The following is a 26,443-nucleotide window of genomic DNA, read 5'->3' on the forward strand; positions in this document are numbered from 1 at the left end:
GGCAGGGAATCTAAAATGCAAATACACATGGAAAGGGCCTGCAGAGCATTTTTTGGTCAAAAAATACCCTATTCTGTCGATTTTTATACCAAAATTCGACATCACAAAGTAACTTATCATATGAACCTACTAAATCATCAGCATAAAACTCTGAGATTTTTTTAATATCCTCTCGTGTTTCATGTGTAATCAACGGTTTAGACTCAACCGGCAAAAGAAAATAAAAGCTTTTTAAAATATAATTATGACTAATAAATCTTTCTTTTAATTGAAATAAAAATGTATCAATAAGGGGAATAAAAATGCTTATTTTATAAAAATCCTCAATCGTAGATGCCATTATTTGATCGATTGGATTGTCTAGAGACTACTCTAGGTTTAAAAATTTCAATTCCAAGCTTATTAGCAATCTCCTTTACTTTTTCATATATTTCATGAAATTTTTCATCCACATTCTCTCTGATATTTGTTAATATTTCAACAATATCCTTTGTTCTATTCATAATCTACCTTAAATCCAAATCAATTTTTTTGTAGCATTTTGCTAAAATCATATGTATAAATAAATAAAAAATAAACACATTGAATTGAAATTAAAAACTGTGGCTTAATAATAGCCTGCAAAAGATTTTCGGCATATACTGAATCTTTTTCCTTGCTTGATATATAAAATTATAGTGCTGCAAAGACAACATCATATAGTTCATTAAAGAGTTTCACCGACTCTTGTCTTTCGATGAATCTGGTCGGACAAAATCTTTTTAGTTTTTTTTTGATTTTTTGAGTCAATATCATGATACGTTTGAATAAATAACTATCTTTTTTTGGGTGGTGTGAAATAGCTGCAAACCAAAAATAAATATAAAAATAATCAAATGTGTATATCTATAAAATTAAAACATAAAAATCAAGCGTTTATTAAGAATTTATTAAATTAAAAAATTAAAAATTTTTTTTTCATTTTTCATGAGGGGGGACCCCCCCCCCCCTTTCCCATGCCTACGCCATTGAACAATGATATATATGTCATTGCGCTTAACTTATCTAGCTTCCATAATGTCATCTAAGAGGAAGATAACCACCATATATCTAATTTATATTATCTTCTTCGAGATTATTTATTTTAATTAGACCTACAAATTTTTCCTTATTAGTCCATTCGATGATTGTCTAAAATGGTAAGACAACGTTATATTAATTTCATGACCTTGTCAATGTAGGTTACTAAGAATTATATTGCCTTGTGTGGTTTTTAAAAACCACTATCTATTGAGGTAGTGTATAAATTAATTAACCTTTTTTATAACTTGTAATTCTTGAGACAGATATTTTTTTTATTTTGATAATCAAAAATATTTAATAATGTAATAAATGGATGAATATTTTGCAATAAAAAATATTATCTTTGGTAATGTGTTGTATTTTTTCTTTCACTATTTTTAATCGTATCCATAATAAATAATACAATATCGCCTCCCCACCCCCATAATTTTTTTTAGTTTAGCCCCTGAGGTTGTAAAGGCTGACACCCCTGCGGCTTAAGTTTACGACTCGATTTCACGACTTGAGTTAGTCGACTAATTCGATAATGACTACATGAGTCGGAGTAGGGTGAACTGACTTACTTTTTAACAATACTGGACATGCCATAGAAAGAATTTCAAAAAAGAGTACACGTTTTGTATCAATATCAAGGCTTTCGAGTATAAAGAACCTCTAGTAATTTATAAATTATGCAGATTTTTCCCAAAAACATTTTTAATCGAATATGATATTAAATAATGCTTTATGTCATTAAGTAGTGTTGTTAAACGGCTCGTTTTGAGAAGATTTTTAAAAATGGCTAACTCAATATTTCATCCAGAAAAATACCATTCAAGCCTGAAGATTTTGCTCATAGAAGGAACAAAGGTCTATACATATATTAACGAAATCTCGAGGCAGGCAATATTTTTCTGGTTAAAATATTGAGTCAGCCGTTTTAAAAAATAGGCTCGAGCTGTTTAACAACACTACCATTAGGCATTAAATTCATTCAGATGTTATTTATCTGTCAATTTATTTCAGTTAGATCTATTTATTTATCATATTTTTTCGTAACAATAATTTGTCCCTCAATCTTAAGATTATATCATATCAAAATATCATCACAAATAAATTATTAATCTTGGATTTCACTATTATCTTAAACTATTTCTATAATTTTAGATTAGGTTTAAATAACTATGTCAGATGATGATGCTAATTCTTATTCAAGCAGGGAGAAAAATTTCTTAGCTATTGTAACAGATAACAGTAGATGAATATATTTTTAAATTTACAATTATGTTTTTATAAAGGCGATTTTAATGATAGTAATGAGGATATTTATAAAGCCTCTAACAAGGAACTTGTAAAAAACTTCGGTAATAAAATACATCAATGATTTAAAAAATAAAATGCCCATAGCTAGTCAAATTAATACACTGGAGGAATATGATGATGAATTAATAAAGTTGTTTCTTGAAAAAGAAATTCTAGAAAAAGCTTTGCAAAGTTATTATTGTTTTTGAAATAATATTTATAAAAAATGTAGGTGAGCATGAGCTCAGTGGCAGCAATGACCAAAATTTAAAGTTGGATGATAATTTAAATCTAATTGAATCTTCATCAGAAGATTATGAACAATGTCCTATATGTTTAATCAGATTTATAGATCAAGATACTGCATCACCAAATAATTGTGATCATAGTTTTTGTTTAGAATGTTTAACCGAATGGTCCAAAGTAAAGCCTAATCAAATTTTAAATATTTATTTTTAAAAAAGAATGTAACAACCTGCCCAATTGACCGGAAGCCTTTTGAATATATATATGCTAGACACTCATTTGAAGGCACTATATATAAAAAAGTAAAATTTCAATTAATGGAAATTAATTCTTGAAATAAATTTCCTTTATTATAAACTTATCGATATCTACTATTTGTTGTTAAAAGTTACTTTTAAAAAGCAACTAGCTACTACTAGTTGCATTTTTAATAAATATCATTTCAAAATTAACTAGTTATATCAAGTGAGACTTTCTAAAATCATTTTATTATACAAAATAAATTTATAAATTTCAATAAAAGAAAAAAATATATAATATATTATAATAGCCTCTCTTTGTCACTATTTATAATAATTTAATAATATAAAATTTGATGAAACTTTAGATGATGATCTATATAGAGTTAAACTTAAAATTAATAAAATTTTAATTTTTACCTAAGATAGATCCATAATTATGGACTTTCAAAGTCTAACACAAGCACAATTTTAATAAGCTCAAATTACTTGATAAATATTTAGACCAATATCATTTTGTTGCCCTTAAAATTCTTTAGAGAAATTTTTTTTTTTGAAAGTTCTTTAGTGTTGATGCCAACTTTTAATTTTTATTGTTTCTTTATTATAAGACATATGATTTTTTGGCATAGATTAGTTCCAACTAGGGCTGCACTTATTGTTTACCATTAGGACCAGGTTATAAATGTGTATATTTTAAATTGGCACAAAATTGACAGATATTTATACATACATTTTGGAATGTTGATAAATTTTAAAATATATTATCAAACATAAATATTTTAAGGAGGGGTTGGTAGCAGCAAATAAAATCAGCCTATGTTTTGAATCAGGTTTGGATCAACCAAACTGATTCAATTTCGAACAAATTTTAAATTAGCCAATTTTAAATTCTTCCTAAAAATAATTTTGTTTTATAACAAGTTGTGATGTTATATAATATTCCAAGATGTTTATGCATAAAAAAAATTAACTGACAATCTTGTGCCAATTCTGAGATATACACATTTATAATTCGGTCATTTCAATATTTACAAAAATATTGGCGCAGCCTTAGTTTCAACTAAGGAAAGCCTTTCACAATCAGTTACCTTATACTTTGTTAATAACATTACTGGTCAGATTGATGGGGAACAAATGAATCAAAATTCTTTTTTTTGAATTAGAGGTCTGCAAAGCCTGGCCCTAATTAGTCCATTTGGCCTATTAATTGACACAAGTTGTCTGGTCCAGCCCAAATTTTTTTTGGTCATGCCTGGCCCAATATAGTTTTATTATAAAAAATTAGCCTGGTCCATAAAAATTTTAAGAAAAATCAGGTTCTGACATTTAAAATTTCAGTAAAGGTTAGCATGGTCTTCTAAATTTTCTATATGAATTTTTCAGCAGTGTTGTTTTACGCTACATAGTAGTTCGCTATTGCTACCACATTTTACAAAAAAAGCAGCAAAGCTATTTTTACATTGTTTTAGAATTTTTTAAAAATATTTTTTACGTATCTTATTTTCACAAATAAAAAATATAATATATTATTTTTTCTAAATATATACCTATCAATTGATTTTTAAATGCTAATAAATTTAAATAATGTCAAAATCAATAAAAATTTAGAAATTTATTGTCAACTGTCCAAAAATTTAAAATAACTACAACGGAATTTTTTTTACTGCCCATTTAATTAAATACTGCCATTTTGATTAATATAACAACCAATTTCTTATTAAAAAATTGCCCAAATAATTTATCGTCTTTATTAAATAAATGAATATGATTATACTCTATGGAACTGGAATCGATATTTTTTAGTTCTCTTACCTTCAAAAATTTTTCATTTTTCATTTTCATTTTCAAGTGTGATTATAATAAAATTGGATGAACCAGATATGATGATAAATTTTTTTTCTCAAACTCCTATCACAAAATTAATATTTAAATAAGTAAATTGGGGATTTTACATTTATCCAATTTACAATAAAAAAATTAAAAGTATTTGTATTTCTATATATTTGAACTCGTAATAAATGCAAAATATTGTTAACTTTTAGTATTTAAAATATAAATACAAAGGCCATGTTCTGGCTACACCTGAGCACCGCCAGCTCACGCCTGTACTGCCAGCAATTTTATTTACGCCTGAAAAGTCGGCGATTGAATGAGTGGCGTGGCCAGGCTCCATTGATTTTTTTATGGTGGCAGTGTGGCAGCAAAATTTTTAGAATTATATCAAGTTTAATTTTCATCATTTAAATGAAAATTTATATTTGAAATATTTTACCCTGGCTACTATAAACGTGACGCAAAAACATACTGGTGAAGCCATATTATCTGATATCTATAGTATAGAAGAGGAATTTTAATAACAAAAGAATACAGATGGTAACTTATGCTGGGGAAAATGTCAAAAGAAGCGTCAGATTGGGGGATTATGACATCATCTATACCCATAATTTAGTTACAATTGATGGCATAAAAAACGTTGCAAGTATTAATATTCTGATTAAAAAATATTAAAGTAGTCAATCCTCAGATATCGAGTATCCAATTTGGAATGTGAAAATGAGGTAATATATATTTTTATTAATAAAATTATATTTTAAAAATTCGATAACAACATTACTTGATTCAAGATTTCAAAATCTTAAAATTGTTCTAGAATTTATAAATTCGATTTCTCACACACAATTTTTAATTATAAATTTAAAACTTTTAGAGCATGATAGAAATGCACAGAGGAGAGTCAAGTTGAAGAAAATGGGCAAATATTTAGTCCATATGTTGCTAAAATAACTCATTAATATTCCCCTCCACAACGATTATATCAACATTAGCAAGAATGTCATATTTTACTTAGGTAACATAGTATACTAGAAGAAGATGTGTTAACTTTTTGGAAAAAAGCGACTGGAACTTCTTAGGCTTGCTAATTTAGGTAGGAAGGCTTTTTGTATACATGCAACTAGTACACTCAAAGAATTTTTTTATCGCTGGATTAATACTCGATGCAGAAAGGACTTTCTATGTCCCAGGAATATTGATAAAATACTATTTATTCATGACAATTTAATTTTACTAGTAGATAGCCTGTCAAAAATGATTAAGAATGAGATTTTTTTTTCTTACTTTTATGATGGTTACTAGTTATTTGAAAATAATATCCAAATTTTTTTCTTTATAACCTCCTCCCCTCTTCAGGCCATGTCTAATCCATTAAAACCAAGTGTAAATGCTATATTTTGAGTCAAAATTTATTTAGAGCTTTTACTTGATACCCATATCAATGTTATTTGTTAAAATATTACTGATCATCTATACCTAGACCTGTGCGCCGACGAAACTATTGGCGGCCTGCGCAATTTTCAAAAATGGCGCAGTTATAAATTTTTATAACATATAAATATTTTTAATTGCTAAATAATTTTTTTTTTAAAAAAAACAAATAACACTACAGATATCTCGGCATAATTTTTAATATTTATCTAATAGAAAACTAATATAAATCCAAAATCGATTTCATAATTTTATAATTATCATGTATAAAAATATTTTATTTAAATTGTCGGGACATAATGATGATCTTCTTGAATTTAACATCAATCCAGCGGTAGAGAAAACTCTTTCACTAGGTGTGCTGGTCGCCGGAATGCAAAGAATTTTTTTGGCGAGCTTGGAAAGATTGGGAAGTTCACTTTTCTTTTCTCTCCAAAATTTTAGAACGTCCACATCTTGTGAATATCGTTTTCCAAGAAAACTGTAGCATTCTTGTTCTAAGTCACCTAACTTGGAATCATTTTATTTGTTGAATGTTTATTTGCTAATTTTGTAAAATAACTTGAATTTAATAATTCCTCTTGATTCTCATTAGCTATATTTACTACCTGATTATCATCATTCTCTATAAGTTTAAGATGTTTTATTATAAATTCTGAAGCTGAGCAATTTTGCTCTATGAAATACTTTGACACAATTGTCAATTTTTGAAATCTTGGATCTAAAAGAGAAACCAATACCTAGATAATTTTAAATAAAAAATAAAAGAATATACTTATATATTATTACTTGCAAATTACAAATCGGAAATCGTAGCGCAAGTTTATTTAGCATATTTTCCTTAAGTGAAATGATTTCAGAACTATCACTATCATTTACTATTAAATGTGTTTCAATTTCACTTCAAAAAGTAACGCTAAGTTTAAAATAGGCCCCTTTTGTACTGAAAGAAATTCGACAGTTTCTTTAAATTTTGAAAGAAATGTGATAATTTGAGAAAGTGCTTCCCAATTCTCTTCAAAACTTTATTAATTAAATTTTTATTTAATCCAGATATGCTTTCTAGCATAATTAATATACTCCAACGTGTTGGGACATTTAATTTTAAGGTTTTCATATGCGTGGAATTATTGTTATTATTATCATTGGAATTGCCAATTTGAAAACGGGTATCCGGGTATGGATCAGTGCTGTCAAGATCTAACATGTCTGATGTTAAATCCATTGTACTTAAGCATTTTATTTGATCTTCTTCAAATTCAACCTCTGCAGTTTTATATCTTAGAGCAGTATTAATTTCTCTAATTCTTTTGATGAGATTTTCAACAAAAGGTACCTTCTTAATACCATCTACTGTAACCAGATTGTGTAAACCATGACCCAAACATAGGTGGTGTTCATATTCACCTAATCGAACACCTTTTCTAACATTCGGCTTAGCATCTGTTACCATTTGTATTTTTTTCTTTTTTAAATTAAATTCTTCCTCTATTTTATCAATTTCAGTTAGTATAGTCTCAGCTGTGTGTTTTTGGGTAATATAATGAGTTGCTAAAGTATATATCATTTCAAAATTATCATTTATCAAATGAAATGTAAATGTGATATAGAATCTTCTTCTATATTGATCTGTCCACATATCAAATGTAATTGAGCAAAATTTTGGCCCTGAGTTAATTTGTTCTTGTACATATGCTTTCATTGATTGATAAACATCATTAAGAGCAGTACGGCTTAGTGTTGTCCAGTCTGGCAAATCAGCATTAGAATTGATAACTTGATATTTCTAAAATAAGTATTTTGAAATTTATAACAGGAAATCATTATATCTTTAATTTATATTAGACAACAAATTAGGGAGAATTTTTCAAGAAGAAATAAATTTGTTAAAAATTTATTCTGGGTTGCAAAGCTCAAAAACAAAGATGATTAAAACAAATGTATATGCAATTATCCAATATTATTTAAATCAATGTGTAATAATATGTTGGCATGGCTATAAAATTCAACTATTATAAAACTTCCTCATTAGCCAATGCTATTTTAAAAGAACAGAAAAGACATAAAGATAGATCTATTATTATAATAAATAATATATCTAAAAATTTGATACCTTCAAAATATATTTCATCCCTATATTATCAATTGATTGAAAAGGTAATAAGTCAGCACAACATAATAACACATAATTTCTTGCTAGAAGCCATTTTTTAGAGGTTTTAGAATTTGTCTGGAATTTTGGTTTGGATATAAAATATTTTTTTAAATCTTGCGATTTTGATAAAGTATCTGCTTTAATATTATGTTCAGAAGTCAAGTGTTTTAACAAATTTCAGTTTTGAATTTTATAGCTAGATTATATTTTACAAAAAATATATTTTAATTTAGTAAAGATTTTGGCTAATATGAGAAAATAATATTTAAAAAAAATATACTGTGAAAATGGCTTATTTGAATCATCATCGTCTCCAATAGCCTTTTCTAAGCAACAATTGCAGTAAAATTTGTCGGTTATGGAAATTGTTTTGTTATTAATTTTTAAACGTAAATATCCGAAATATTTCCAGACTATGGATTTTTTATTTCCCAGAGTTAGGATATTAAAATTATTTATAGAATTATAAAATGTAGATACAATCCATTTTAAAAATATGTAAAATTATGGTAACTTTTAGAATTTTAGATTTTTGATTGATTGAATCTATAATGACGTCAATATAATTATGATTTTAAAATAGTAGAAAATAAAAATTCATCAAAGTCATGATTGACAATAAAAAAATTACAATAGTGATGTTGACCAATTATTAGAATAAAAAAATATAAAATATGAAAGTAATTTTTGCGTGATTTTCTTAAACGGCGTCGTTTTCGGCGTAATCAAAAAAGATCGGCGGCCGGTCAACGGCCGGCCGGCGCACAGGTCTTTACCTAATATTTAATATGAATAAAATTCCCAAGCAAGGTCCAAGGCTATAATAATTTTGAAAATATTTCCCTAAAACTAACCAAAGATCAGATAATTTTGGTAGTTGAGAACTGGAATAAAATATTTAAAAAATCACAATGAATAAAAATACAATCAAAATCAGATTTTCATGAGCCTTGATTTTTTGATCAGGCCGAGCCCAGGCCTGCAAAAAAATTTAGGCCAATGTCTGACCCATAATTAATAATAAAAAAATTTCCAAGTGTCCAAGTTGATAATAATGAATAATTTTCCTCAAGCCCAGTCCAATAATATTTATAAAAATATTTTCCAAGCCCAGTCCGTACCATATTAATTTTAAAAATTTTTTCTCAAACCTGGCCAACCCATAATATTTTTGAATTTTTTTCCCAAGCCTGGAGATAGGCAAATCTCTTAAAACCATATCTATTTTTGGTACTTTTTAATCCCGCTCAATCCTACTTCAGACCAAGGCCAACCCATTAAGACTAAGAGTGAATGCTATTTTTTGAGTAAAAATATATTTAAATTAGCTTTTACCTGAGCCACATATAAATATTCGGTGTTAAATATTACACCTATGCCTAATTTCTAATATTAAAAAAATTCCCAAGCCAGGTTCATGCACATCATAATGTTGGGAAAAAATTAGGGGTGTACTGATAGCACTTTTTCGAGGCCGATCCGATCCGATATTCTTGATATTAAATTGATATCGGCCGATTGCCTATCCGATATCATATCTTATTTTGTATTCTGTAAAGATACTAATGGTTTTAATTTTTAATATACTTTTTATTAGTATAACATCTATAATTTAACTATACCATAATCAATGATCAGTTATAGTTTATATTTAGTTGCAATTCTAAAAGTATAAATATTTTTATTGTTAAATCACTTTTATTTAATAAATAATAACAATAATCTATATACATAATAAGTAATAAACAAATATATTATGAAATTTGAAGTAAATATTAAAAATAATATTTAACATTAATATATCGAAGATTTCTTTTTAGAAATACCAAAATTTCCAATTTATCAGAGGTCAGCCTGCGGCGTTGGTAACTGTCAATATCACCAGCTTCCTAAAAACAGATTCTGAAGAGATTATCGCACACTTTTATAAACAGAATGCGCAAAAAAATAACAATATGGCAGAATGTTTATTAATTAAATTATTATTAAAAAAACATACATAAATGGATTTCGATTTTATTTATAAAAATAAATGATTTTAGATATAACTTTTTTAAAAAATTTTATAACATTTTATTTTTGATTAAAGACGCCATTTTATATCGGATCGGAAAATTTTATAATATTGGCCGATAACCGATATTTAAAAATGGGTGAAATATCGGCACGATCCGATAAAAATATCGGTATATCCCTAGAAAAAATTCTCAAGCCCACCAAAGACCATAATAATTTTGGTAGTTGACTACTGAAATAAAATATATAAAAATCATATTCATTTAAAAATAGAATCATAATATGAAAGTTACATGGGCCTTGGTTTTTGATCAGGCCTGGCCATGTCTGCAAAAAAAAATTTCCAGGCCAATGTCTAGCCTATTTAAAATTAAAAAATTTTCAAGCATCTAAAAAATTAAATTTAAGACTGTTATTAAATTATAATAAAAATAATGGCAAAATTTTATAAAATTGCATGAGACTTGGTTTTTTGATCAGCCTGGCTATGTCTTAAAATTTTCAGACAAATGTCTAACCCATATTTAAAATGAAAAATTTTCAGGCATCTCTATTTTAAATTTTACCCAATATGATTTCTATCACAAATTTAAATATTCCTAATACCATTAATGCTCACAGGTTACATTGCAACAATTTTACCTTTTATTCTCCTAAATTTTTATATTCTTATAAAATATATTAATAAAGTATATTTAGTACCATATACACAAACTAACTAATAATTTGTAATAATACAACTACTACTTTTTATTTCAAACATCAAATTTTTATTAATTAATTTTTCCAATAATGTCCATTTTACAAATAGTAATCAATTTTTATAAGTAAGTAAAAGATTGTACCATAATATTTTCATAAGTAATAGATTATACCATATTATTATATATATCCAAATGATTGTTAAATTATTATCAACAGATTTCCACAAACCATATTTCCATAAGTAATAGATTATACCATTTTATCATATACATCCAAATGATTGTTAAATTATTATTAACAGATCTACATATTCATAATTTTATCCTTCTCATTTTTAATAATTGTGTCATTCATTCTTCTGGAATTTCATAGTATAATCAATTATTGTTTTCCATAATTCATATTTCAAGACAAGATTGCATAATAATAAATCCATATACCATTAATGTATTTTCCAAATAATACCATAGTTTATTACCATTAAAATGATATTTTCCAATGATTTCCCTTAGTTAATTTGATAAAACCCAATGGCTTCACATTATATATTCTTTTCTTTTTTCTCCGTCGCCACTAATTGGCTTTCTGACATTTTATTCCTCCATTTTCACAATAGAAAATATATATGGATAAATGCATATATATAATGTTAGGAAATTTATCGTACATAATTATTATACTCATCATACATTATAAAACATAATAAAATATCCATATATATTATCATTAGTAACTGACAAATATAACACATAATATGTAAATAAAATATTACAATAAATTACTCCTTTACCCTTCATTAATTGAAAGGAAACACAACTTAAAATTTCTCCTAAAACATCCTAGTCTTTGGTCTCCATTTACCGCTGCCTTGGTAAGATTGATATCGCCTAGAGTATCAATATCGTATTCCTTGTTGATCAATATCGTTTTCCTTGTTGATTAATCTCTTCTAGAGTATCAATATCGTTTTCCTTGTTGATTGCTCACCTAGAGTATCAATATCGTTTCCCTTGTAGATTGATCTCACCTAGAATATCAATATCGTTTCCCTTGTTGATTGATCTCCCACCCGATTATCAATATCGATGGATCTCCCACCGGAGAATCGTTATAGAGCCGTTATGCCTTGATCTCCCACCGGAGAATCAATATCGATGGATCCCTCAACCCCGTCATTCTTTACGGGTTATTAGCTAGTATGGTAAAAAACGGCAAAATTTTAAAAAAAATATATAATTTATTTTAAATGCATTATAATTCAAGTTGGTGCATGCTTAAAGCTGTACTTTCTAAATGGGAAGTTTGTGGTTCAATACTGGTAGATGGCAAAAAATTAACATTGCACTATATAGTCTCCTTAAATTTTAATAAAGTTAAGATGATATGAAAACGATCATGTTTTGATTATGGAGATTATATATATTAGATATATGATTATTATTCCAAAAAATATAACTAGCTCTTAGTCATAATAATTATTTAATGTACATACTTAAAACACCCCAAAATATGGTGTTAGAAAAAAGTTTCAATAAGACTGACTAAATTAATAATTTTTCAAAAAAATTCTAAACACAAATACAAAAAATATTTGTGGGTTTTTTAAATATAAATATTTACTATAATGCCTAACCCTGCTCATAAGTCTATGGGTATACACATAATATCAAGAAATTGTAATAGGTGTTTACAATATTAAATTGCTCTAAAAAGAGTTATTTTATATAATTTTTATATTAATGTTTGATGTTTTATTTTAATGTATATAATCATTATTTGTTATAAAATGTGTATTTTTATATAAAAATTTTCATTACAATTATTTCTTAGTGCTAGTGTCCTCCATATTAAGTTTTTTTTATTCCCAAAATAATGAAAAGCAAAATAATATTCAAATTCTTATTTCATCCATTTTAATTCCTTCTTAAATATTTAAATCTATTGATAAATAACATACTTGTTTGGTTTAATCGCCACAAAGTAAGGCTAGCTCAAAATAACTTATGTTTGTTTTACCAGAAATACATTTACACTGATGAATTTAAAAAAAATATTTTTACTAAATTTTAAGGGCTATAAATATATATTTTATACATTTGAAAATATACATCAAGTAATTTGAGATTCATAAACTTAGACCTCACCTGTATTGGATTTTGAGATCTCATGAATTCATTTACTAGAGTTTTAAATGTTAGATTATTATATTAGAACACAACCAACACACCAAATTTCAGAAAAATATTTTTTACACCTAAAAAATATATAAATAAGGAGATATTCACACCAAATTTCAGAAAAAAATATTTTTACACCAAAAAAATATATAAATAACTAGATATTTAAAAAAGAATTTATGCTTAATAAAATTTTTTTTTGACATAATTATCAATATACTATTTTCAAATGTTTAAAGGCATGCTCATTTTCCTCCAAAAATATGCTTCCATATTAAGCAAACTTTTTAGCTAAATATAATAAATGTAACATTATTAATAAACAATAATTTTAAATTTGGGAAATCATATAAAGATAGCGAATGAGATAGCACTTATTATTTATTGTATTACTTTAATATTAAGCTATAAATATGTAATATCCTCATGTTGTCAGAGCTTTAAATTTTAAATACTATAACATAAAAAAATGCATTAAGGTAACCATTACTATAAAAATGTAACTTTTACGTTATTGACCAAAAAAGGGAATATCGTTACCTATTATTTTTTCATGATCGTTAAGTTTCAGAATAAAATGCTATAGCAGATTTTAATATTTTTTTTTTTCATAAATATAACAAGAAAAATAATATTTAATTAAAATATATAGTTATCAATCTCGAAACTTTAACAACTCTGGATCTTTTACATCATTTATAATGAAAAATAGTGTTGATGTATATTTTTTATGATTCTGAACTAGATAATGGTTGATATCAAAAAAATAGAGGACATATTTGAAGATAATTTAGAAGATACAACCCATTGTGAAGTTTGCCATTCGGGGGACAGAGAAGAAATTCTTTTATTATGTGATATATGCAATAATGGGTATTTTTTATAACCAAAACTATTTAAAAATTGACCTTTTTTTAAATTTATATAAAGGCTAGATTATATAATTAATATTTATAATGAGAGATGAATGAATCCTTGGAATTTTAACTTAGTATAAAGCTAAGACCAAAATAAACCAATTTTGGGAATCCTGCCCTATACACTCCCCTTGGGTCTGGTGGAGCTGCAGTTAGCATTAACACCTTGGAGTGATAATTTTGTTAATATTTTAGAATAGGTCTTAGAAAGGACAATTGACATAGCCAAATATGTAAGGAGAAATCAGTATAGAGTAACATAAAAATTAGAGAGTCGCCAATCCAATTCTGATTTTAAGTATCACACTAACCTAAATAAAACAAAAAATCACAAAGATTCACTTTTAGACATATAAACCTTTTCTTCTCTTTTATTATACAAAAAAGGTATCACATGGATTGCTTGACTCCCATTTTGGTGGAAGTTCCAATAGCCGAATGGTTCTGCCCAGAATGTGATAGACCAACTTCTTCGGAATCCTCCTTTTACTCCCCCAGCATATCTAAAAGCGATGCTGGTAGGCTTAAATTATTTTAAAATAAAAAATAGCAATATAATTAATACCATCAAAAATTTGCATGAATACAGTTGAAATGAAACGTTAAAAGGAGTTAAATTCATATACTGACCATAACGCTCTCGAATGACCCCTTTATGATGGGTGTTTTAATAAATTTTATTTTTATTACCCCATTAAGGACAGGATATATAGGCAGTCTTCAAAATAATAATAAAAGGGTCAATTTCTACACATTACCATCTATCATACTTATCAAAAAATAAATAAAAAATAATTGTAGAATTATTACAACATCAGGACAAACAATATGTTAGAGATAAACTTGGCATGAATCAGTCCGTCAAGAATTTAAAAAAATTTTTTAAACTGCCAATAAAATTTTTTTAACAGAGTTGTTAAACACTACTTTTAAAGCACGCTACCGCTACTGCTAATTGTCATAAAAAGTAGCTCGCTACCACTATTGCTACCCATCAAAAAAGGTAGCACACTATTAGCTACTATTTTTTAAAAATAGCTTTAGCTACTTTTAAGCTACTTTTTATGTATTAAATAATATATAAATTAACAAATATTTAAATTTAGTTAGTTTTGATTATAAAAATATTTAGTAATAAAAATAAATATTTATGGTAATATTCATTTTTTATTTATTTTGTTGCATTATAATAATAAAATCATTTCAATATTATCCCCCAAGGTGACGATCAGAAAGTATAAGTTTCGCCTTATTAAATAATCTCTTAACACTAGCACTTGAGGGCAATGCAGTATTTAATTTTATATACATATTTGTAATATAAGAAAGATTATCAAAAATACTCATTTGAGTATTATTAGGTTTAAAAAACGCCTCGAGGGGATTTTCTATTATACTATCTTTTATTTCAAAAAAATTACCAGTGGAAGTCATTTTTGTGGTTGTAACTAGGCCATCTTTATTGGTATGAGACTATTCAACTTTACCATTAGTCTATTACGTTGATCTTAAGCATCATCGGAATTGATATATGGTAAATTGATATATGGGCAGTTTAGTTTAAAATTCGGATGAATCAATGCAACTAATACATTATCATCATTGTATAGGTTGGGGAATTTAAAAGTTACAAAAATAGTGTATTTAAAATAATATTAAAATAAAATAATGTAAAATATAAAATAAATAAAAGCGAAACCAGCACAATATTCAAAATCCTCTTCCTCTAATCATCGGGAGAGATGGAATTTAAAACAAACATAATTAGCCTTAAGAATAGCTATTGCGATCCTTTGCCTTAAGTAGTGTTGTTAAACGACTCAGCCGAATCGGCTTAACTACGACACAAGTCGAGTTTTTAGTCAAAAAATTGACTCAAAACTCGAGATTACTTATATTAGTGTTGTTAATTGGTTGGTTGTGTAATACCCAGACCTGGCGCTTGGCTCTAAAAATCGACTAAATCGCTATAAGCATAAATCCCGAGCATAACAGGGGTTCAGACCCATATCTAACATTTCTTATTGAACTTATTAAAGTATATAAATATATGGTAATTAGAGGTATCAATCGATAGATAATTAAAAGACCTATTGAATAGGTAACAAACCAAGCACTACCTCTTGATAGGTGAAACTATTACTAGGGTGAGGTAAAAAAATATTTGATATAGTTACTTATATAACAGATCATGAAAGACTTTGCTTAATTATATTATCACCCTGCAAGATATGCCTAGCATTAATTAATATTTATTTATATTTAGTAAAATAATTTATTTTATTTATATTTAAATATTTTGATAAGATTTAATATTTTTTTTAAATATTATATAATATATATTATTTTTATTTGGCTTCCAAGCTTCCGGTTCCAATTGACAAAAGCAAACTGTCCATCACTCAAAATTAAGAACAGGTTAAATGATCTAGACAACATTTCAACATAACCACCACACCTAAGTTATCCATAAATCCTTTTAAGATAAGTAAATTTAGTGGGGAAAAAATCGACAATTTAAATATAAAAGGGACACTTCGTCTGGCTTCTTCCTCAGACACACTGGCCCCTTTAATTTTCAAACCTATACCCGATTGACTATGAAGCACCCCCCCCCCCCCCTGCCCACATCAGGCATCTACAACTGAACCTGGTGTAAATCCCACATCTTATCCAATAGAATTTACCTCAGAGGAAGTGAGAAAAGCAATCTTCTGCAGGTTTTGGGCATGAGACCGATATACCTTCAAGACAACCATCCCTCTCCTAAATTCTCAAACTATCCTATTCAACAGTATAACTCTCCTTTGTAACAGGACCTTACATGATGACGTTCCTATCTTCGTCCAGCCAATTATGTTTGGAGCGAAACTAATCGCTCTTACAAAACCCAACAAAGACCTACGCCCAATTGCCATAGACACCCTCTTTAGGAGATTATTATCAAAATTAATTTCTGCTCGAATCAATAAGAAAGTCTACAATTCTCACTTCAACTCAACTAGAGGTTGGTGCCAAAGGGGGCTGTGAGTCTGCCGCTCAAATAACCCGCATCTATCTTCAAAATAATCCTCTTAATAAATACCTAATTAAAATTGACTTTAACAATGCATACAACACAATTAAAGGTGTTTCTTCCTAAAATCCTTCATCAATATCACCCCATGCTTAAACTGCTATGCGAATCCCTCCATTTTACAATATGGTGAATATAGACTTTCTTCTTCAGAAGGAATTCAACAGGGTGATTCCCCAGTGTCGATATTATTCTGTCTAGGAATAGACAATCTTAAAAAAATTAAAAGAAGCTGCCTTGTTAGATCTTCATCTCTGGTACATAGATGATGGGATTATAAGTGACAGCCCAGAAGAGATAGACAAAGCCCTAGAAATTTTGCAAAAGGATGTACCCATAGGCTCTCATAAACGTCGACAAAACAGAATTCTGTCAGCTCACCTCTCAATCTCCCAACTGCCACGCCTTTAAAGACGTTATGGCCGAAGAACTAACACATCTTGGCTCATCAGTTGTTAGCGGTTGAAACCTTTTTCCAAGCTACTTCAAATAATTTAAACGATATGGAGGAACTACTCATACAACTTCCCACATTTAAATCTTTCTTCTTAATTTAAAATTTCTTCAATATACCAAAGATCTTATATGCTTTGCGAACTGCTGTTTTTAAACATCCTAAATCCTTAAAAGCATATGAATCCATAATCATGGAAAAAATAATTAATCTCAAATTTAACTCCAATTCGTGTCATCAAGCCACTCTCCCCTGCAATAAAGGAGGACGATCACCCATAGCCTTATCAATTAGTGGTTTAATCTCGTCCATATTGACAAGCTCCAAAATAATAACTGATCACCTGTCCTTGCCAGATGCACTGCATGATAGCCTATATCATATGCAAAGCCTCAGTCGGAGATGAATGTCAACCACCAGCCTCCCATAAACAAAAGGATTGTGATAATCCGATAATTGCAAGGTCAGTTGATTACCTCTCGACCCTGCTACCTGAAGATCATGCCCTATTAGCTTCCCTCAACCAAGGTTCAGGACATGAATACTTGGACGCCATCCCCTCTAAAAATCTTGACCTTGAACTTTCAAATCAAGAATTCAGTTTTGCTGTAGCCATTCGCTTAAATGTGACAATCTCAGTTTTATATAAGTGCACCAAGTGCAAGAAGCCAGTAAGTCAAACTGGTCATCATTGCCTCCAATGCATCTTTAGCCGTGGACGCTCAATCTGGCATAACAGATGCAATGCTCTCATAAAACGAGCTTTGCAGTCATTTTTTATTTTAGGGATCAAATCATGGATATCCAGACAAAATCATATGGAGTCTAGGGGATCACCCTGTTGAATACCTTCAGAAGAGGTTAAGATATAATGGCGAAATACCAAATGGGATGGTTTTTATAGGATGAAAAGATATAGTTTGTAAAAGCTGGGAAATGTTTTATAAATTGTGAAATGATTACTTTTCTGTGAATGCTATTCTAAGCATTTCTAAAGTCGAATTTAACAAGGTGTTGAGCGATTGTAGCATTCAGAGAATACGAGTTATATGTGCAGTCGCTTCACATCCTGAACTCGTTCCAACACCTAATTGAAGTAGAAGAAGTATATTAGAAACTTGTGCAGAAATCCTGCTAGCTATAAGCTTGGAACATAATCTCCTATATACAGCACCAACGACAATAGTCCTAATATCACCATTCTTTTTTCTCAGGGCGACAAGTTTGGCTCCAAAAAAAGGGCCCTTGCGAAATCTGGGACCTCACCATTAATGACTTTGTTGCTTAATTGAGTTATTTTATCAAAGAAGTTTGACTGTTGAGGATGGGAGTAGTTAAATCTTGAAGAAATAAAGGTTTGATACCTTCAAATCCAGGAGCCGCGTCCTTCCGAAAAAATCTCACTGATTTAAATACTTCTTCCGAAGTGAAAATCGGAGAAAGGTTCTTGGTTTCATAAATCATTATAGCTTCCAGTGTCTGGGGATGCTTGTCTAGTAGTCTTTGGTATGACATCATGTCCACAAGAGCAAGTGTGTCAAAGGAGATACATAGTTTGAGAGCACCATTTATGTCCAAATTGTTTATTTTATTATCGATTAGCTTTTCCTTGAAATTTAAATCGTCTTGTTTTTTGTTGCAGGTGTGAATTAGGATATCAAGGGGTTCATAATTGATATTAGAAGATACTAGTTTAATATTTGTAGTGAAAAATTACCATTCACAGCAGGAATTTGGAAAGATTTGTGGCTGAATAAAAGAAAGGCTGTCCATACATCCTTAGAGGAGAATTTTTTTAACAGCCTATCAATGCATTGAGCTTAATTGGTTTAAACAACTTGTCTGGCATCTCTTGGAATTCTGGAAATCAAACGAGGTTTGGGCAGTCCAAGGAATTGGTCAATGAAGGAATTGGTGATGAATATCAGGTATAAAGTTTACAACAGAACTTTATTAATTATAAATTTAAATATTAAATTTTTATTTAAAATATTAATTACTATATATAATTAAATGTTAAATTTTAATCAAAAAGCATATTGGTTTTTACCTTATTGATATATTTTACATAAGTATTTTTCTTTCACCTTTTAATTGTTTGCTTTCAACATCTCAAAAAAAAATCCAACAAAAAAAATCTTACATAATCAAATGCTAAAAAAATCTGGAAAAACGACAACTCCTTTTTATTTCGTTTTTTTATCTATATATAATATATCAACTACTAAATAAATATAAATGGATTAATAATATAATTAATCTAAAAATATCAATTTTTATATAAATCCTTTTTAATAATATATTAAAAGAATGAATGCGTAAAAAAAATAAAAAAAAAATTAATCACTAAAAAAACATGCTTTGCTTATCATAAAAATGATAACACTCCCCCACTAATTGAAAATCAAACTTCGCACTTCACCTCGCACCCGGCATAATTATCGTCCCTCTATGGTGTTTTCACGAATTTAAACGGTGGTTAGCTTCTTGAGTCTTCTACCCCCTTTGTGTTTCGCTATTGTCGATTCCTTGTAGAAATCATCTTAGTTCGACCTGGCTTCATTTATCATTTGCACATTCCATTAACTATTTTGTCCCATTAACCCTTATATGGTTTATTCCCTTTTTATTATTATTATCAATCACCCCAGTATTGAGTTAGCATACCTCTGTTTTAACCGTCCCCTTCAATTTTACTTGGATATATTGAGCACCATACTAAGATGAATATTTTTACACCATGAATTTTCGATCAATTATATCCTCCTATTCATAATCCCGAGTAGAAATCTGCAAAAATTTAGGCCCGGATTTAAAATAATCGGGTTTAGGCCGGGCCTAATATTTTTAAAAAAATTTCGGGCCGGGTCGGGTCGGACCTTGGAAATTTTATGAAATATATCTAAATTTATCAATTTTATATTGAATTTTTTATGTAAAATAAAAAATTTTAATTTAATTTATTGAAACTAAACGCTATTTAACATATGTCTTTTATTTTAAGTAATTATAAAAATTAATTTCTATATTTAAATACATTCGGACCTGGCCGGGCCGGTAAATTTTTTAAAAATAAATTTCTGGTTCGGGCCGGGCCGGGCTTGAAAAATTAGGCCCGATGCAGATCACTAATCCCGATCGTAACCTCCCAGTTTCCACGCGCCTTTTTAATTGATTTCGATGCCGTACTCCCTCTCTTCCGTCGGTGAATTATACTCGAGTTAATTTTTGTCCCATGTTTTCCTTGATGACCCTGGATTCCCACCTTCTTGTACCTTCTTATATTCTTGCCCACACGGTTTGTCCCAATACAAACTCAGGCGTTTCCATTATCTACCTTTCCACCCCTTGATGTGGCTTCGGCTTTAATAAATCCAATTATATCCTGGTTCGCCGCCCTAAAAACTTCTCTGCCGGAGACTGTTCTTCTCCTTTGCGACTATTGTGATATGCCACGGCTATCCAAATTTCCCCACCTCCATACTTTGATTTTCTTAACCAGTTTTTGACAATTAACACCATCCTATCCGCCTGACCATTTGAACTTGGATGATAGGGCGGTGCTAAAATATGCTTTACCCCGGTTTTCACGCAAAACCTTAAACTGTTCACTGATAAAAGCTGGACCTCTGTCAGATACTATCTTTCGAGCTACTCCAAACTTGCCCCATAGATTTTTCAACGTTTTCATTACCACTTGCGTCGTTAGCCCCCTTACTTCTTCATATTCCACCCACTTTGAGTAAGTATCTACCACAAGTATATAAATCTTATTTTCAAAGTCAAAGAAGTCAACGTGTATCCGCTCCCACGGCTGAGTAGCCTTTGGCCAAACACTTTTCTTGTCTTTATGGAGCATCTTGGCCTACGTATTGCACATCAAACAACTCTTACTGATATTTTTGATATCTCTGTTCATCCCTGGCCACCACACATATTCTTGGCCCCATTGCTTCATCCTCTCCACACCTTGATGCCCCGCATGAATCATTGTTAACACAGCATCCCTTAATTTGAGCGGTACTACACCTCTATTCCTTCGTACCACACATTCATCTGGCCAAATCTTTTTCTATATATTTGAAAGTTTTGTCTCCATCTCGCCATGTCTTCCGCCCCTTTATGCATGCTTTGATACGAGTTAATTCGTCATCCATTAATGTGACATTATTCCTACCATAGCCCGAATCAATGTTCACCCTCCTCCTCCATACCCTTTGACTCACTATCCTCGAATCCTTTTCCCGCTTCACATCTAGAAAGAATATCCGGTAAATAATTTTCCTTTCCTCGGCGATATTTCACTTGTACGTCAAAACTCCCAACCAGCAGTAACCATCTTTGTAACCAGGGCGATAGCATTATATCATTATTGTCCTTTTTGAAAAGATCAAGCGGCTTATGGTCCATGTAAATAACAAATCTTCGTCCAATTAGATATTCACGACACTTGTTAATCCAAATGACAGCTAACGCTTCTTGCTCAATCACGGAATACCAGGTTTCTGCTGCTCTAAATATTCTTGTAAAATAACACAGGCCTCTCTACTTCATCAATATAATTCAACAAAGCACTTCCTGAATTTTTATTAGATGCATCCACCGCTAATATCACTTCCAATTCATTATTAAAACACATTAAAACCGGTTCTTTTCCAATTCCACATTTCAATTCTTTGAATGACTCCTCTTGCTCATCTGTCCAATAAAATTTCTCCCCTTTCTTTAATAATTGATATAATGGCGCTGCTATCTGAGCAAATTCTTCCACAAACGATGATAATATTTTCCTTAAAAAAGCCTGCACTTCTGCTTTATTATTAGGTCTTATCATATATTAATTCCTGTCATATTCTTGTCCAAGGGTCTCACCTCCTTTACCGTAATTTTGTTCCCAAGATATGTCACTTCCATAACCCCCAACACACTTTTCTCCGCGATTGCCCTCAATCCTCTTTGATTCTCCGAAATACTTCTTCTAATCACCACTTATGTTGTTCGGAAGTTCTTCCAGTCACCAACACATCATCCATATAGTAGAAAACTCCCTCCATTCCCTGGAAAACAGCAGCCATTGTACGTTGAAAATAGGACCTGAGACACTAAGTTCAAATGGTAATCTACAGAATGTGAATAATCCCTTAGGCGTAGTAATAGTTATTAATTTCATTTTCTCCAGTTTTACACATAGTTGGAGATATGCATTAGAGATATCTACATTTGAAAAATAAATGCTTCCCTTTAAACTAGCTAGTATTTCTTCAATTCTTGGCAATGGATATTTGACCTCCACAACACACGGATTTAACGTGACTCGAAAATCTGCACATAAACGGAGTTTTACATTGGCCTTCTTTATTGGAACTAGCGGCGTTGCCCACTCGCTATATTCCACAGGACATACAATTCCGTTCTTTACCAATTGATCCAATTCTATTTCAACTTCTTCGCCACTCGAATGGTACTCTTCGCAATCCACAGAATTTTGGCACACAACCCTCCTTCATTTTAATATCCACTTCATAATCTCTCAGACATCCTAACCCTTCATCGAAAATCTCCTGATAATTATCCACCAATCTACGCACTCCTATAATCAAATGCTAAAAAAAATCTGGAAAAACGACAACTCCTTTTATTTATTTTTATATCTATATATATATATATGTCGTATTGGGATATGGAATCATGTGGGATTCGGAATCCCAACGTGGAGATTCGAGATCTTGAATCCCCACGTTTTATACGGAATCTTTTTTTAAAAATATTTTATTTAAAAATATTCCAAATCCCCATGAAAAAAATTAAATAATTACTTTTTCTTCACCTTTTTGCCGTCTGGCTGGCACCATATAATTAAAAGGCCAAAATAAGGGATTTAAAAAGAAAATTAAAAAAAAAGTAAATAGTATAAAATTAAGGCATATAATGAATGAAAAATAAGGTAAAACATTTTTGTTTTTGTAAATTTATATGAAAATTTTCACATGAAAAAAAATTTATTTATTGCAACATATCTTCAATGCTATATGACATTTCGTTGAAATTTAAGGTTGTTCTTGAAACACTCGCACCTTTTATTCATGCAACCAATTTTGCAATTGCATAACGATGTTTTCCCAAATGTTGTGACATTCGGGGAAGCTCCTAAATATTTTTAGCAGTTTAGATAAAAAATTAATATATTTAATATATATGAATTAATTTGAGTATATGTGGTTACTATAAAAATAACTTAAATTACCTACGATTGATATATCTTTGTTGGGAACTTCAAAATATTTAATTTTATAGTTTTATATAGATAGAGGCAATAAATGGTGCTGAAATTCTTCCAGCACACCCTACCCTTATTTTATTTTGTTTTGTTCAATTTTAATACTTTCCTTTCTAAATTTTTAGGACAATTTGTTCTATCTGTACTTAGGTAATAACAAGTGATGACCTAAGATAAAGTTATTCTGTCCAATTATTTGAGAATAAATTATGTTTTGACGCCCACGATCATTTAAATATAAAATAAAAGAAGGGGCTCTTTTTAAAATATTAAAAATACTATACCCAATATTATCACAACTATTTTTCCATTTATGGCCAACATTTTTGGAACAAGGACTATTAGTAATATTATGGACAATTTGAAAGCGTGAATCTTTGATTGAAACCTTTGCTATTTTAGTAGAAATGTATATATCTTTCACATAATTTTGCTAACAATAAAAAAAAAGGAATCGTTAAAAATATTATCTACATTTCCTTCCGTATATTTTGAATAGATTTGTATTTGATTGTTTTAATGGTTTTATATAAATTATATTCTTTAAACTATTTTGGGTAAAAAATTTTGAGGCATTAAAAAAAAATTTTAAACTAATATTAAAAATATTGTATTAATATAAATTTTCAAAATGTAATAATTTAGATATTCCATGAAAAAAAATCCCGCCCAATAAGATCCTTAATTCATTTTAAAAATAAATTTTCATTTCAAAATGTAATAATTTAGAAATTCTATGAAAAAAATCTCGCCCAATACAATTACTAATTTATATTAAAATTAAATTTATTGATAATTCATATCAGTTATTTCAGAAACCTGCAGGTCCGGCCCTAAGCCCGGTCCGGGTATACAAGGGTCATGTATTTTAATTTTTTTTAATAATACCCAGGCTGGACCGTATATTTTAAAACCAAATATTTTAAATCGCCATTAAAAATAACATTTTTAAAAAAAAATACGGGCCGGCCGTGCATATGGTACCTCTGCAGGTCTCTGAGTTATTTTATTCCTAAAAATTTAGAAGGGAAAGTATTAAAAATTGAACAAAATATGGGTATGAACGTGTGCTGGAAGAATTTCAGCACCATTTATTGCCTCTAGTCTATATAAAACTATAAAATTAAATATTTTGAAGTTCCCAACAAAGATATATCAATCATAGGTAATATAAACTATTTTTATAGTAATCACATATACTCAAATTAATTCATGTAAATAAAATATATTAATTTTTTATCTAAACTGATAAAAATATTTAGGAGCTTCCCCGAATGTCACAACACTTGGGAAAACATCATTATGCAATTGCAAAATGGGTTGCATGAATAAAAGGTGCGAGTGTTTCAAGAACAACATCAAATGTTTTCGGATTTTTTTTGAAATATATATTCGTGAAAATATTTATGATTTTATATAAATTTACAAAAAAATTTCTTTTTACCTTCTTTTCAATCATTATATACCTTAATTTTATACTATTTACATTTTTAAACATTCTCTTTTCCTTTTTGATAATTTATTAATTATAACAAAATATCTCTAAAAAATAAAATTTTCTGGTGCCAGTCAGGTGGCAAAAAAGGAAGAAAAAAAAATATTATTTAATTGTTTTAAAAAAAAGTATTCCGAATCCCCATGGGTTTTAAATATTCTTTTAAAAAAAGATTCCGAATAAAACGTGGGGATTCAAGATCTCGAATACAAACGTTGGGATTCCGAATCCCACATGATTCCATATCCCAATACGACATATTAAAAGAATGAATGCGCAAAAAAATCAAAAAATAATTAATCACTAAAAAAATATGACTTTACTTATCAGAAAAATGACTCCACACTTTACATAAAAAAACAATACACATAACATCAGGGATATTAGATTCGAGAATGCTTGATGTTGCAATATTATCATGATTTGATGTAGATGGACAGATGACTGTGTTACAGGATTCAAGAGGGAACTGTGGGGGATTGTTAGGAGAGGAATAGAGGGACTGGGCCAGAAAGGAAGCATCTTTGTCCATTCACACTATGGGTTCTTAAACGGCAATTCCCAAGTATTAAAATAGAGTTTCTACATTGAAACATAAACTTCTATCCAACATAATATGCGCGTCTACCATTGGGTATTACAAACTGATGATCATCTATTAATATTTTTATCATATCATCAGAAAATAAACTGAACACCTACTTCTTTGAATGCAAGCATATGTTGCATAAGAATCTATAATACTTTCATTAATACTGATTACATACACAAGAATAACATTCATGTATTAAGTTAGTTTCATTAAAAATTATTAATATTGTAATGTAGTTAAATTCTATATATTAATATTATAATGTTGCATAAATGTTAGGTTATTTCTTTCAATAATATTGATCACATAATAATGACATTTGAGCATCTCATCTTCAGGTTTACATATTTAAACTATTTGTTCTATTGTATTCTCAATTCATACAACTGTCAAACCAAACCCAACAGCTTTTAACTTTAAGTAATTAATTTTACTTACCTTCTCTCAATGCCTTTTAACATAGAGTCTATTAGGGGCTGGCATA

General features: G+C 29.1%; 1 protein-coding gene across 3 annotated transcripts in view; it reads left to right on the top strand.

Annotated features, from left to right (window-relative positions):
- Positions 1-2,159: 2,159 nt before the first annotated feature.
- Positions 2,160-26,443, top strand: part of LOC135922251 (uncharacterized) — a 70,791-nt gene continuing 46,507 nt past the window's right edge. For 2 of the 3 annotated variants that reach the window (XM_065456665.1, XM_065456664.1), the window contains exons 1-7: positions 2,160-2,295; positions 2,340-2,405; positions 2,449-2,535; positions 2,576-2,766; positions 2,808-2,891; positions 13,894-14,021; positions 14,453-14,583. In XM_065456665.1, the coding sequence (XP_065312737.1) occupies positions 2,226-2,295; positions 2,340-2,405; positions 2,449-2,535; positions 2,576-2,766; positions 2,808-2,891; positions 13,894-14,021; positions 14,453-14,583 (757 nt within the window). In that variant the 5' untranslated portion in view covers positions 2,160-2,225. Of the gene's footprint in view, positions 2,296-2,339; positions 2,406-2,448; positions 2,536-2,575; positions 2,767-2,807; positions 2,892-13,860; positions 14,022-14,452; positions 14,584-26,443 lie in introns of those variants that run through there. The other variant, XM_065456666.1, reaches the window with a different exon arrangement.

The sequence above is a fragment of the Gordionus sp. m RMFG-2023 genome, chromosome 1 (genome assembly GCF_954871325.1).
Source record: "Gordionus sp. m RMFG-2023 chromosome 1, tfGorSpeb1-WG-v2, whole genome shotgun sequence".
Taxonomy (NCBI): Eukaryota; Metazoa; Nematomorpha; class Gordioida; order Chordodea; family Parachordodidae; genus Gordionus; species Gordionus sp. m RMFG-2023.